Consider the following 15,040-nt stretch of genomic DNA (forward strand, 5'->3'; position numbering starts at 1 on the left):
GTAGGAGTTCCCATTGTGGCTCAGTGGTTAACGAATCCGATTAGGAACCATGAGGTTGCGGGTTCGATCCCTGGCCTTGCTCAGTGGATTAAGGATCCGGCATTGCCGTGAGCTGTGGTGTAGGTTGCAGACGCAGCTCAGATCCCAAGTTGCTGTGGCTGTGGTGTAGGCCGGCGGCTACAGCTCTGATTAGACCCCTAGCCTGGGAACCTCTACATGCCGCGGGAGCAGCCCAAGAAATGGCAAAAAGACCAAAAAAAAAAAAAAATAAATTAAATAAATAAATAAATAAAACAGTGTAAGCATACTACCAGAAATAGAAGATAAATATCAAAAGAAACTAATAAAAGAATTTAAAGTATTTGCCTCCTAGAAATGGGAGTGGAGAGGAATGGGACATTAACACTTTAAGCCTTGTCTTTTTAAACTATATATACGTGTATATATATATGTATGAATTTTTTTTTAATGGCAAAACGCAATGAGATCCCACGTCACACCCGGTAGGATGGCTATAATCAAAAACAGACAGAGCAACTGTTGCCTAGGATGTGGAGAAATTAGAACCTTCAAGCACTGCTGATAGGAGTGTAACATGGTATGGCCACTTTGGAAAACACTCTGGAAGGGCTTCAAAAAGTTAAGATCAGAGTTACAACAGATGCACCAATTCTCCTTCCATGTATATATCTGAGAGAAATAAAAACCTATGTTACACAAAAGCTTATACACACATGTTCACACAGCCTTATTCATACCAGCTCCAAACTGGAAACAAACCAAATTTTCATCAATAGATAAACGGATAAACAAATTGTGGTGGTTGTATACGATAGGCTACAATAGAATATTATTCAGCCATAAAAAGAATACTGATGCATGCTACAGCCTGGCTGAACATCCAAAACATTGTACTAAGTGAAAGAAATCGGACTTTAAAGACCGCATTCGAATGCTCCCACGGACATGAGACATCCAGTGTAGGTACATCTACAGAAACAGAAAGCGGATTGACAGTTATCAGAGGCTGGAGAGAGGGAAGCACAGGGAGGGACTGCCGACGGGTGTCGGGTTCCTCTCTGGGGTGATGCAAATGTCCTCGAATTAGATAGTGGTGATGGTTACACAACCTTGTGGAAATACGCAAAACCACTCAATGGTGCGCTTTTTTTAAGGGTGCACTTTATGGAATGTGTATTATACCTCGATTTAGAAAACAATGGATGAACAAACACAACGAAAAGGCCCTTCGCGAATGGATACTTTTATGATCAAGGATTTTCCACTTAGTTGCTCTACCGAATGCGCCTGCGCGCTCGGCAGCCCCCAGCAGAACAGAGGTGACACAGGAAGCAAGGGTAGTTATTTTCTGGGTGTAGACTCTCCCTCGGCTTTTTTCTGCTGTCTTTGTCCTCTCATCCAGCACGCTCATTATTAAAATTCTGGCCTGTTCTGCACACAGCCGTTCAGCCTCTTCCCACGTCTGTAAAGAGGAGCTGCTTCCCACGGTGAGGTGAGGGACTCCCAGCGAGCCATTTTCTCCGAAACAAATGGGCTCCTTCACTTTCCTGTCAGGAGGGTATTAGTTGCTCTCAGGCCGTTTGGAACCTTCTGGCTTTTCTCCTCCTCCTCCTCGTCGCTTCGATGTACCCCTTAACAAAAAATCATGCTGTGCAGCCCAAATGTATCCAATTTGTACTTGCCAGTCATACCTCAGTAAGGCTTGGGGGATGTCGGTAACCCAGGGATGCATGGACGGTGGACCCTCGGGAGTCAGCTGGCACGGCGTCCCCAGGGACCGCCTGCCCTAGGACCAGCCATCACCCGCTCTGCACCCGTGCCTCTGCAGACTGCTATATTGGGTTTTGCCTCAGTGTTAATGGTTGGATATATCACTTCTATTTTTACATCCGTTTTTCCCGATGTACTAGAGTGAGATGGTGGCAGTAGCTGCAGATGTCCTCAGCTCAGTTTGGAAGACATGACAGATGCGCCTCTTTTCCCATCGCGATGTTTTCTGAGTCTCAGCCTCAGAATGACATGGCGCTGGTGTCCTCACTCAAGTCCTTCCAAGCTGAAGGTGAGGGGCTTCGCCTTCTTGTGTTCATGACTGCACTGAGTACTCACTCACTCCAGAGTCAGCGTCACACATACATAAGCATGGTGATAGTGTGATACGATATATTGTAACATTAATTATCCTTGGCCTATAAGCGCTATAAAATTCCTGATTTATACATTGCTTTTCTGCGTGTAAATGGTTTAAGTCCTAGAATCTACATTGACACTCTTTTTTTTCATGATTTTTATTTTTTTCCATTATAGTTGGTTTTACACTGACACTCTAATTTCTTTCTTTTTTTTTTTGGCCACACCCATGCCACGTGGGAGTTGCTGGGCCAGGGATCGAACCCGCACCACAGCAGCAGCCTGAACATTGACAACACTGGATCCTTTACCATATCCAGAGCAGCTAAATCTATGGAAAATGAGCCACCAGGGAACTCCAAGACACTCTTAATTTCAAGAATTCAGCTCATAGGCTAAATCTGTCTTCTCAAGGACCACCTGCTTTGTAATAAATCATCATAAGTCAGGGTATGTAAGTAAGCTGAGAGGAATCAAAAGCCAGAGTGTGGGGGTTCATCTTTCCTATTCCCTCCTCCTCTTTCTTTCTAGCCATTGCATTTGAGTCCTAGAGTACTCACACTTGTTCGGAGGTGCCAGAGATTGCGCCAGTAGGAAATGGAATAGTTTCCATTAAAGTTGGCATGGTGGCACTCAAGAGGGTGGGGTGATTGCTGGGCCTGATAGGTTACCCACAGCTTTCCAAGGTAACCTCTCCTTGGCATGTTCCCCTCCTCCTGGGGTTTGGCCTTCATCCAGCCAGGCTGCTCTCAAGGATGGGCTCCCATTAATCCAATTCCAAGGGACCATCCAGAATGACAGTTCAGTCTTTGAAAATCCAACATCTGAAGGGCCGTGTTACTTCCGTCTTGGTGTGACTTCCCCAACCTATACCCTCTTCCCACCCCCAGCCCCTGGCCAGTGGAAAGCCCAACAGATTTTGTGAGCTGTAACCAGAGCCACTGAATTTCTGCGCTCTCAAGTGGGGTCTCTCAGCTCCGGCAAACTCAAGTACTGTTTCAGGCTGAGCCATGGTCTTGCTGAGAGGACCGAGCACTCACTAGTTCTTGCCTGACTCTGCCCGTGGTAGTCTTTGTGACACTCCTTAAACTGTGTTTCCCCAGAAAACCACTCTTTCCTTCTCCCACCTCCTTTCTGATAATCATACATTTTTGCCTTTGCTCATAATTGCTAGAGTTTCTGAGGGGTCTTTGTAGCTCGGTAGCCATTTTGTCGTTGAATAGAGACTTTGCACATTTCTATCCAGAAACTTCTGTTATAGGCAAGATGTTTGAGTGCCCCTCACTGTTGACGGCAGTAGTTGAGAAAGGACTGGGCCATAAAATACTGTGGGCAAAGAAGGATAGAACCTTGGGTGCTGATGAGCTAATTATAAAATAATAATAATAAGACTAACTTTAACTGTCATAGTAATTCATTATCTAAGAAGTGACTACTGTTTCCTTCAAATTTTGACCTTAAGAGAATTAAGTATCTATTAATGCTGCCAATACTCAAAGTACCTTGGGAAATGCTCCTTTAGAATTGCTTTGAGAGACTTCATCACCTTTACCCCCCTAATTTTTTTTTTTCATGTTCTACTCTCATGAAATTAACACATACGAAGGGTTCAAGAGGAGAAAAGAGCAGACAAAACAGAAAGGTGTAAAAAAGAAAGTCAGATCTTCACAATTCTACCACTTAGATGTGACCACAGTTAACATTTTAGTGTAAATCCATCCAGATTTTTCTATGCATAATTTTGAATATCTATACTTTTGAATATTTGTTAACAGCAAACTTGAATATCTGCAACAGCATAGGGTTAATTTGTGTAATTAGAAGAAGGCTCTACAACTTAAAAAAAATCAAACTTTTAAAAATAATGAATAATTAATAATGAAATAGGCAATTCACTGGAAAACAAAAAAATAAAGAGATGAGACAGTGTTTCACCCCACAAGCAATCAGAAACGTGCAATTCAAGATAACAGATGACCTTTATTGCCCATCAGGTCCGCAAAAAATAAAGACTGATAATGTCAAAGTCCAAATAAATTGGAAAACACATGCTCTCATGGAATTCTGGGGGGGGGTCTAAATTCAGAGAATGTTTTTGGAGGGCCATCTGACAATACCGGTTTTTAAAATATGTCTTCCTTTGACCAGTATATCTCCTTCTAAGAATCTATCCGACAGAAGTATTCACATATATAAATGTTCGTATAAGAATGTTTATTTCCGCTTTGGTTGTCATAACCAAAAAAAACAATCAGACAGGTCTACATTATCATCCGTAGGAGAAGGTCAAATAATAATAGAATGGTGCCACTGATTTTAAAATAACTCAACTATCTAAAAGAAAAAGTATAATTCAAAGTAAAAACAAAACACCACCAAACTGTTTGCCATTACTCCTAGGAAGAGGAATAGTTGAGGGATCGGAAGACGTGATGAAGGAGGACCTCTATGTTCTACTCCAAGTTTTTCTTTATTGTTTGTGTTTTTTCCATAAACCTGTATTTTTCATGTATTACTTTAAAATTTGGAGTAAATATGACTTTGGGACACAGCAAAAAACTACTGGAGCCACATCTAGTAAAATAGTGATACCATTTCTCAAAGAGCAAACTAGGCGTTCGTCTCTCAAAGGAGCCACAGTGGCTGCAGTTCACTCTTGGTCTCATAAAGAACCTCGCAACATCCCCAAATCTCTGTATCTGTGGGCTGAGCGGCCCTTTGACTTAGGACGACCTCTGAATGGGCAGTCCTGAGGCCAAAGAAGGAGGTCAGCATGGCCTTGACATCCACAGCACTTGAGCCTCCTCAAGTCTGGATATCTTGCTACACTCTTGGGACAGTTTTTTTTCTTAATCTTTCTTAAGAAACAATTTCCCTCAAAAACATGTTATTTTATACAGTTGCCTTTGGAAATATCAGAATAAATGTCAAAGCTGCACTGTTTCTGTTCATCATTCAAATGCATGGCAGATCTTTAGAGAAACTTCACTCACATTCAAGTTTTCTTGCGTCTGCCTATATATCTCAGTTTAACTCTTCAACCCTCATGCTCGCTAGTGATAACAAACAGAATGAATCAGACTTTGGTTTTGCCACATTTCTTGGTCTTTGGATGACCCGAAGGAGATATAAAAGGGGCCAGGCCATCGGAGATGCCTCATGCTGAGGCACTTAATCGTTTGTTTACTTCTTGGTTAACCTGCCTCCTATTTGTAACAGACTTGAATGGAAGGGCTTATGAGGGATGGAGGAACGTATGTAAGACAAGCCTTTGGACTGAATTGTGTTCTCTCCAAAATGTATATGCGGAAGCTCTAACCCCCAAAGTGACTGTATTTGGAGATAGGGCATATAAGGAGGTAATTAAGATTAAAGAGGTTCTAAGGATGGAGCCCTAATCCCATAGGATTAGTGTCCTTATAAGAAGAGGCTCCAGAAGCTCCCTTTCTCTGTGTGTGTCCTCAGAGAGGTGATGTGAGCACATTTCAGCCCCTTGGTCTGTGGTATTTCGTTATGTGGCCCAAGTAGACCGATGCTCACAGGAAAGCAAATGAGCTTCAGAAGTGACCTAAAGAGAATGCCGAAAACTCAGCTGCTCTGGGAGGAGAAAATGAGCTGAAGCCAACTAGCAGGACCAACCTAAATCACCTTTTTTGGTGAAATATCTCAAGAGTTTTGCATATGGTTCAGTAGTAATCATGGTCCCAGGGGCTAAGGGCAGATGATGTCCTGGGTTCTAGTCCTGGTTTAGCCGGTAACTAGCAGCCAGCTTTGGGCACATGATTCATTTGTTTGGGGCCCAGGTTGTGCATCCAAACGTGATGTGTCTGGAGTGGGTGATCTGTGAGGCGTCTTCGACTTCTGAGTCCTTGATTCTTATAGGTTCTCAGGGACATGAGGATCCTTTGTGTAATCATGAAAAGCAGGGGACTACTCCAAGCCTGACCCTGTGCTGCACTCGATACATTTTGTCACAGACTCAGAAGAGCCCTGCACGATGAACTCATGCCCACTTTAGAGAGGAGGAAGGTATGCTCCCAAAGATAAACAGCCTGCCCAGACTCGTGCAGCTGGTAAGGTGGCAGAGCCAGGAATTGATTCTGGGCCTCTCTGGCTGCCCAGCTCTAACATCCATGCGCTCTCTAACATATCCTGCTGGCTCTTGATTTGGTAGCAGTCTGCCGAGCCTCCACTCTCTCTTCTTTAGCATCCTAGCACTGACTCCTTGTCACTTATCATGATATAGGCTTCTGTAATAGCTCCATTTCTCTAGACCTTCAGAAGCTTCCGGATCTTGCAACAGCACGTCCTGCTCTGTGCAGCACAGTGCAGCCTCTCTTAAAGACAATAATCCGTGTGTAGCCCTAGGAGCGGTGCCTGACTCAGGACATGCCAGCACTCATCAGTAGGCCCCTAAGTGTCTCAGTGTTCACTTTGCCTGGATCATTTGGCACGGGGGTGGATTACCAGGTAGCACGTACCAGGAGCTCACATCGCTCACCATTACACAGGGTGGTGAATTCCTGGAGAGAAACCCAGGTCCCAGTGCCATTCAACTCCAGCATCTTCCTCTGCAGGGCACGGAGCTGGACTGCATAGATGGCATGTAGCAGGACAGTACCATCCAGATATCAAAGGTGCAGGCACAGATCACTTCCGCTCATTCTTGTCGGTGAATGATCAAACCTGGAGGAGAGGTACACCACCCCGAGAGACTGTAACCAAAACATCTTTTCATTAAACTTCTTTAAGTAAGGGCCTAAGGTGCTAACTAGAGAAGCCAAGGACAACATAATTCTTCTCTTTGAATTTTCCCAAACTAGTTCTCCAGTTTAAGGAAAGACAAAACACTCCTCCTTCTCTGCCCAGCAAACGCCTATCCATCCTCAAGAGTTCTTTTTGGGCAACCCTAATGCCTGATACAATGCTTGGCATATAACAACAGGCCCTCCTGAAATAACAAAAGATTTCCAGTTCCTTCTGGGAAAGTAACTAGTGTGAGTTTAAGAGTCACTTGGCCTCACTGAGCCCCAGTGTTTTCTCAGGCACTGGAAGATCTACAGGATTCCTTATATTCCTTCAGTGCCGCGTTGAATATGCCTGGGGAAAGAATCAATCTCAGATACAAATGCTTCTTTAAAAAAATGATGTGTAAATGAAAAATTACCCAGTTTCCCATTTTAAAACATATTCTTAGATTGTTGTACCTGCCGTCATAGAAAGGCCAGCCTCCCCTCACCCCACCAAAAAAAAAAAAAAAAAAAAGTTACATAGGGTAAAGGACATCCCTGAAATTGGCATCAGAGAATAAAGAAAATGCATATTCAAATGCGGCTCTGAAATAGGCATCTTAACCTTGGGAATGATACCAGTACGTGGGCATGAGGTCTGTGCAAATTCTGCTGACTCTGGCAGCCAGAGAAGATGAAGATGACAAAAAGAAGTCCACTGACTATTCAAAGAAAAAAAAATAAAGGCCAGAGGACAAGGTAATTGCTAAAGAGACTGATCGACAAGGCACAAGACATCTGTCAGGCCAGGGGGCCAGATTACCTCTATTACATTACTTCCTCATCAGCAGATCAGCTCATTTACGAGCTAATCAGGCAGAATTAAATATTTTAAATTATCTTTCTAAAGCCTGAATGTGATCCATTGAAAACCCAGGGCTCTAAAAATCTAATTGTAACTGCTTACCCGAAATGTCATCTTCACTTTGAGGAACTGAACCAGGGCCAGATACCAGGCTGTTTTTTCCATTTTCCTAAAGTACCGTCCCATGGCCAGAACTGGACTTGATGTACATCTGCCTAGTGCTGGACATCTTAGGGGCCCCCAAGGGGACCTGGGATCCCCGGCCCTGCTGCAGAACTCACGCCACCAGAGACTAAAAGAAGAGCAACAGCAGGGGAGAAGGGGGGCTTGGAGGTGGACGGAGGATGCAGAGGAAAAAAAGTGAGAGTCCAGAGAGCAAAATCTAAATCTAGATTGAGAGTGTTCTGTGGCCTAGAAGGTGCCTAACCGAAGGGACAGGAAATAGCTCAGGAGTGTTCTCAGGGCCGGGTGGCCAGGACTGTACCGCAGGTCTCCTCATGGTGTCTATTGTGTGAAGATGTTTTTTGGGCAGGCCTGGCGGGATACGGAGGTGAAAAAACCATTCAGAGCCAAACTATAGAGCCCAGGGAGCTGGAGCGTGCCCATCGCCCTCGGTGCTCAATGCTGCCGACAGAGGTGGACCCAGAAATGAGTAAAAGCTGTGCAGGTCACAGCCTGGGAACCACTGTGTGTCCTCTGTGTGAACGTCTGCGTATGTGCGTGTGAGGCCAGTGGTGTGCTGACTTCGTGTATTTTCACTGTCACTAGCTCGCACTCCATGTAGGTAACCTGTGAGTGGCAGGAGTGCCGTGTGTTTGTGGCTGAGTAAATGTGTTCAGTGGGACAGATTTTAAAGGGGTAACTTGGAGTTCCCGTCGTGGCGCAGTGGTTAACGAATCTGACTAGGAACCATGAGGTTGCGGGTTCGATCCCTGGCCTGGCTCAGTGGGTTAACGATCCGGTGTTGCCGTGAGCTGTGGTGTAGGTTGCAGACGCGGCTCGGATCCCGCGTTGCTGTGGCTCTGGCGTAGGCCGGTGGCTACAGCTCCGATTAGACCCCTAGCCTGGGAACCTCCATATGCCGCGGGAGCGGCCCAAAGAAATAGCAAAAAGACAAAAAAAATAAAAATAAAAATAAAGGGGTAACTAGTCACTCTTCTCACTTTGCTCCTCCTGCTCCCAAGGGCACACTGTCATCTGGGACAAGCCCTGAAAAAGCAATCTGACTTGGGGTCACCAGGATCAGGTGAATTACATGCCCCTGAAAGATTCTCTAGAAACTGAAGGGTTCCCATCCTTTCCCATTCTGGTCAAAACAAACCAAAACTGGGAAAAGACAAGGCCAGGGTCACCTTTGCTAGGGGACTTCCCTGTGACTGACCTGTTCCCCGTTGGGAAAATCCCCTCTTTTAGTTAACTTTTAGGTTTAGCCTGGGGGAATCTAATTGGAAACACATTTGGACAGAATAATAGTACTGTTTTATAAGTATTTCTCTTGACCTTCGCCCTTCTACAGTTTTACTGCAGGAAGTCCAATGAATAAGAACTTCTTCCTCTTTACCCGGCTCTCGACTCTGTTCTTCTTGAATCGCAGCATCTGTGTTTTTCCTCAATTCTACAAAGTTCTCGACCATTTGCTTTTTCTTATCACCTCTCCTCTGTTTTCTCAACCTTCTGCTTCTGGAACTCCGAGCCCATATATCTTAAACCTTCTCTTTTCTATTCCTCACGTCTTTTAAAACTACTAGAGAGAGAAGCCAAAATAGGGTTTCTTCATGGTCAGGATCCTGGGGCTGCCTGGCACTTTATTCTTGAAGCATCCTCATAGTTCCAGGGTTGGGAAAACAAAGGTGCCCCCCAGAATTGAAAACAGTCCTTTAAGAAATAGAAAAGACCCCGGTGGGCAGTGATAGCAAAATGGAGTGGGGACCGCCCCGCCGTGCGCTCATTTGTTCTGCTTGATTTGAATTTTCTATGTGAGCTGGTGTCGTAGTAACACACTGGTGTCACAAGACAGACCCTGGCCACAAAGAGCTTCAGTCTGGAAGGGCCCGTAGCCCCCACACAGTCTGAATGAGCAGTGCCCAAGTCCCTGTCGTGGCGCAGCAGAAACGAATCCGACTAGGAACCATGAGGTTGTGGATTCGATCCCTGGCCTGGCTCAGTGGGTTAACGATCCGGCGTTGCCGTGAGCGGTGGTGTAGGTTGCAGACGCGGCTCGGATCCCGCGTTGCTGTGGCTCTGGCCTAGGCTGGCGGCTACAGCTCCGATTCGACCCCTAGCCTGGGAACCTCCATATGCCGCAGGTGTGGCCCTGGAAAGACAAAAAAAAAAAGAATGAGCAGTGCCGTGGTGGCGAGGAGCCATGGGAGTGGAGCTGAGCTGCCGGCCTGGCCCCAGAGCCCAGGGAACCAGCATGGAGAGGCCAGGAGAGGGGGGTGAGTTGAAGGTGAGGCTTCACCCTGGTGAAGAAGAACCCAGGCAGAGGCAGCAGCTCATGAAAAGGCCAGAGACCAGGTCCTGTTTCTGCCTTTTCATGTCGTTCTCATTGGAAAGAGCATCACGCACAGGAGCAGAGCTCAGTGTCAGGAGGTAAAGCTGCAACACGGATGGGTCGCGAGGGCTTCGCTCGCCACAGGCATCTGCACTTTCTCCTGCGGGCACTGGGGAGCCACTGACAGAGGTTAAGAAGGGAGAGATTTGATGAGATTTGTACTTTATAAAAAGACGAACAGTGGCTGCTGTGTGGCGAATAAATTGGAGCTTACCATACTGGAGGCAAGGACTGTTGCATTGATCTGAGAGATTATGACAGCCTGGACTAGGCCAGTGGGGATGTGGAGAAGTGGGTTAAGAATTCAGAGGACATAACAGCAATTCATTTCCTTAAAAAAAAATGAGGGGAGAACTAAGATGTTTATTTCACAGTCAAAACAAATAGATCATCCGAGCAGCCTCCATGGTTCTCAGCATTTTTTGGAGCCCTGACTCACCTAAGAGCTAAGACCTGCTCTCATGAGAAGCAGTTCATATCATCAGTGATTCTCTGCAGATGGCACAGGAAGACACCTGTGTCATTTACCAAAGAAGAAAATGAAATGCAACGCTCTGGTGACTCCTGTGTGCCCTTCGATGGGGCGTGCCTGCTGCCTGCCACCCCCATTCCAGGGAAATCACTCATCTCTGCCGCAGAGAAACATCTGGAGCAGAAACTTATCCTTCATTTAAAGTAAATAACATTTGAAGGAAACTCTTGCCACATAATGCTAGTTCAGATATCCCCCACTGTGGCCTGTGCTCTAGACACTGGCTTACCCCTTAGAGAAACACAGCCTTCGTGAAACCACACGCTGTCCCCCAATGAAGGGACGAGTCAGCCAGTATGTGATGGATTGGGGTTGTGTGGACAAAAAACACCAGGTATTCCAGCCCAGGCACCCACATCCACACCAGCTTTCAGCAGTTAGATTCGCAGAACAATTGCTCAGTTCCTTCCCTCGTTTTCCCAGTGTAGACCTGGCCCCAGACCCAAGAGTGAAACAGCAACTGTAAGGAAGCAGAAACTTTAAAAATAACCCAGAGAACCCTTTTATAACAGCAACTGCCTGCTGATTTTGTGGCCTAACAGCTCAAGCAAAAAAAAGGATATAAATACAATATTGTGCAATGACTAATTACTCAAAATGTTGTGCATCAGCAGAAGCGGGACCTGTGGTTGGTGCTAATGTTATCAGATGCCTTTGCTGTTTAATAATCTGATAGCTCTATGTTATTTAGCCTGCAGTTTTCACAGAGAACAATGATCTTATTTCAAGTACCTCTCGCGGAAATAAAAAAGCAGCTGTTTCGAAGATGAACATTTGGCAGAAAATGTTTTAGCGGCATCTTTTGTGAGGTACTAAATCATATTGGCTTAACTGTTTTCTGTCTAGAATAGTGGAGTCACAGAGAAAAAAGATCGCTGACCACAGAAGGGAAGGGCAGTCTTCGGAACCCTGTGAATCACTAACAGACATTTGAGTTTTAAGTGCCATTTATTCACCAATATATAACGTTATTTATAAACAAAGCGTCCATTAATAGTGCCGGAAGAATGGGCCTTTTTAATTCCAGTTTTAGCTCATACTCAGGATTCTATTTCTCTTTCATTCATAATGGAATTCTTTAAATTGTAGAATAAATTAATACACCACAAACATTTGGGGCAGAATGAGGTATTTAACCAGTTTTAAATCTCCCCGGGCCATTCTGTGTGGCCAGGCAGACAGAAGAGCAGTGAGGGCCGTGACAGAGGGCAGCGAGCACTGCCCAGCCCTGCCCCTGAAGAGGGGCCAGGGCCCGTGGCCTGCCCACTCCTAGGCTGCCAGAGCAGGGCCAGACCCCAGGTTGACCGTAGACCCTCACAGGTTCTTCAGGCAGGCTGGCCACTGTCAAACCAGGGCTGTACTGGAGAGGACGTGACATCAGGACATGGCTGCTGGACAGAGCCATTTTCAGCCAGAGAACTTAGGATCGAGCTGTTTTCACGTGACCACATTGCTTCAGGAACATTTTTCACATGAAATTATTATCACTAAAACATAAAATTCTCTTTTCTTTATTTTTTTGACCTGAGCCACAGCAGTGACAATGCCAGATGCTTAACCTGCTGAGCCACCAGGGAACTCCCATCTCCTCCTTTCTAAACCATCAAGCCACATACAAAGCAAAGAGCTTCCCGGGATGGAGTGGGTGATGGGTAACAATTGAAAATGGAGGGTTTTCAGAGATGGCTACGGATTGCTTATAGGATAAAGCTAGCTCAAAACAGCTCCATCAAAATGTCCGTTTTAATACTGGTGTGACTGGCCAGCCCAGGACCCATCAAACATCAGAAACTGAAAATGGACTCTGAGACACTGAGTCATGACCCAGATGGAGCCAGCAAACGATCTGTCCGTGTGGACCACTGGCTGACTTAGACCAGGGTGGCTCCCACTTATGGAGCCAGACCAGCTCACGGTGCTGACCCCTAAGGGAGACACAGCACAGCTAAGTACACTCACGTGGGAGGTCGGGATGGGGGAAACACGGGGCGTCGGGATGGGGGTTTCTTTTGCCTTCGACTCAATTTTAGATCCAATCAAAGTGATGCAGTTATTCTGATCATCGTACTCTTATAAATGGTTAGTAAATACGGTACCAATAAGTGAAGAATCTGGCTGTTCTGGAATGTAGGTTGGTACAGTTTTTCCTTGTTCTCCATTAGTTGAATTTTAATCAATATGCTGAAAATGGAAAGACCAGAGTCATCCTGCAATACCATTTACAATCCTTTGGGGCAGGGAGATGCTGCCTTGAACATCTATTGTCCCACTTACTTTGATTTTGCATTTGACACCCCCCCCCCATTGATCCCTCTCTGTTCTTATCCATCTAAATGAAAGAAGGCTTTATCCCCATAAACCTCCTTCCAGATGGAAATGCATAATTCAAGAGAAATACTGATGTCAAAGACGAGAAGGCACACCAATTTGTGTCAGCAGTTGGTGTAAATTAAAGAGGAGTACAAGGAGAGTTTAATGTAATGTAGAATTGAAAATAAAATTAGAACCAATATTTAAGCCAGCCTCTACCTCTTTTTTCCCCCTACCGTGACATGAAGGATTGACTCCCTGCTTCAGTACCTAATGTGGTTCAGTTTTCTTTCCTGCTAGAATTTTTTTTCCCCCATAAGATATTGCATGTTTATCTTTGGCATTCAAAATGAGCTCTTTGCATTTCTGCCATTCCAATCTCAACGGAAGAGTCAGGGTGGCAAGAGGCAACGTTTTCCCCTCATCTTCCACAACCATCGGGTTTGCAGCATAGAAAGGACCCCGCGCTACCAGCCTGACGAGTTGCGGCTGCCGTAAACAGTGATTAGTTCTTGATGTTGATTCTCTCTAATGTGGGTGTCACTTCCATGGTTTCTTTGGTTTTTCTGAAGCTGGAAAATAAAAGGTTGATAAGGAACGTCTCAGGCATGTAGGACTGTGTGAGGTTTTCCTAAACGCTTAAGAGAAGAATTCTTTAGCACGCATCCAGAGAGGTTAGTCCGGTCAAAATGCCATTACTCAGCAGCTTTCTGGCGCTCTCTGTTCAGACTTCCCTCAGAGCCGGTATTGTTCTCTATGGTTGCGCATTGTTTTTGGCCACTGGTGGAATGCCCTAGCTTGATTCCCCCACCTTAATCACTAGACGTGGATTTAAATGATTCACTCTTTCCAGAAATAAATTCCTTGGGATAGTCATTCTCAGGGCGTGGTCCTCGGAACCCACTAGAAACAGGAACCCACTAGAAACAAGCACCGTGGGCCCGCCCCAGATTTCCTGGATCAGAACCTTTGGGGTCGGGGCCCAGGAATCTGCATTTTCACAAGCCCTCCAGGCAATTCTGACGCACACTCTAGGTTGAGACTGACTTAGAAGATGACATATTGCCTCCATTGAGGATATTCACAGATGTGCTGCCGGTTTTTAAAGAACGACGTTCTTTTTGAGCCAAGTCGGAGTGCACGTGTGGCCTCCCTCCAGGGGACTGCTGTCACAGAGACTGGCCTTCCACTGAGACAGCCCAGTACTGCCACCTAGCCAGCTGACCCTGAGCAAGTTCTCATACTCGGTTTCTCATCTGGAAAATGAAAGACCCGCTCTGCTTACCACACAAAACTGGAAGGAGATTCAAAGTGAATCACGTCTACAAATATGCTCTATAAACCAGAAAGTCCTATGAAAAGTGAAAGTGGTGTCATGCAGGCAGGATGCTGGTAGTCTGAGCTTTATGTCGGGGCCAAGAACTTAGGAAAGGCCTGGATTTATCATTCCCTTGGCCAGATCCACCTTATTGTCTATATAATGACTGATTCATCACCTTGGTGAATGTATCTAAAATCCTGCCATTCCGTTGCTGTGGCTGTGCTGCAGGCCGGCAGCTGTAGCTCCGATTAGACCCCTAGCCTGGGAACTTCCATATGCTGCAGGTACAGCCCTAAAAAGCAAAAAAAAAAAAAAAGAAAGAAAGAAAGAAAGAAAGAAAGAAAGAAAAGAAACGTATAAACAAATATTTTTAAAAATGAAATAAAATCCTGCCATTTCAGCCCACCCATGTATTTGGTGTTAAGAAGACCACTGCCTGACTAGTGACCACTAGAGACTTGAAAAATAGATTCATTTTCAGACATGTTCTCTTCAGTGGAAAGCTGAGTAATGGTCACAAAGGATGGACCGTGGGTGTGGGCACTACACTCTCATGCCCAGAACTTGTCTCACGCTGGCA

At 45.4% G+C, this 15,040-nt stretch overlaps 2 protein-coding genes across 5 annotated transcripts in view; one reads left to right on the forward strand and one right to left on the reverse strand.

Moving 5' to 3' along the window:
• RBKS (ribokinase) overlaps nt 1–15,040 on the forward strand; it is a 97,989-nt gene that overhangs the window by 64,485 nt on the left and 18,464 nt on the right. The window contains exon 8 of one of the 4 annotated variants that reach the window (XM_047782380.1): nt 4,549–5,099. The exons of the other annotated variants lie outside the window; for them this stretch is intronic. Within the exon in view, the coding sequence (XP_047638336.1) occupies nt 4,549–4,560 (12 nt within the window). The 3' untranslated portion in view covers nt 4,561–5,099. Of the gene's footprint in view, nt 1–4,548; nt 5,100–15,040 lie in introns of those variants that run through there. 4 annotated transcript variants of the gene reach the window in all.
• The window catches only part of MRPL33 (mitochondrial ribosomal protein L33), a 69,221-nt gene that overhangs the window by 22,953 nt on the left and 31,228 nt on the right, over nt 1–15,040 (reverse strand). The window lies entirely within an intron of this gene.

Source organism: Phacochoerus africanus, chromosome 5 (assembly GCF_016906955.1).
Source record: "Phacochoerus africanus isolate WHEZ1 chromosome 5, ROS_Pafr_v1, whole genome shotgun sequence".
Taxonomy (NCBI): Eukaryota; Metazoa; Chordata; class Mammalia; order Artiodactyla; family Suidae; genus Phacochoerus; species Phacochoerus africanus.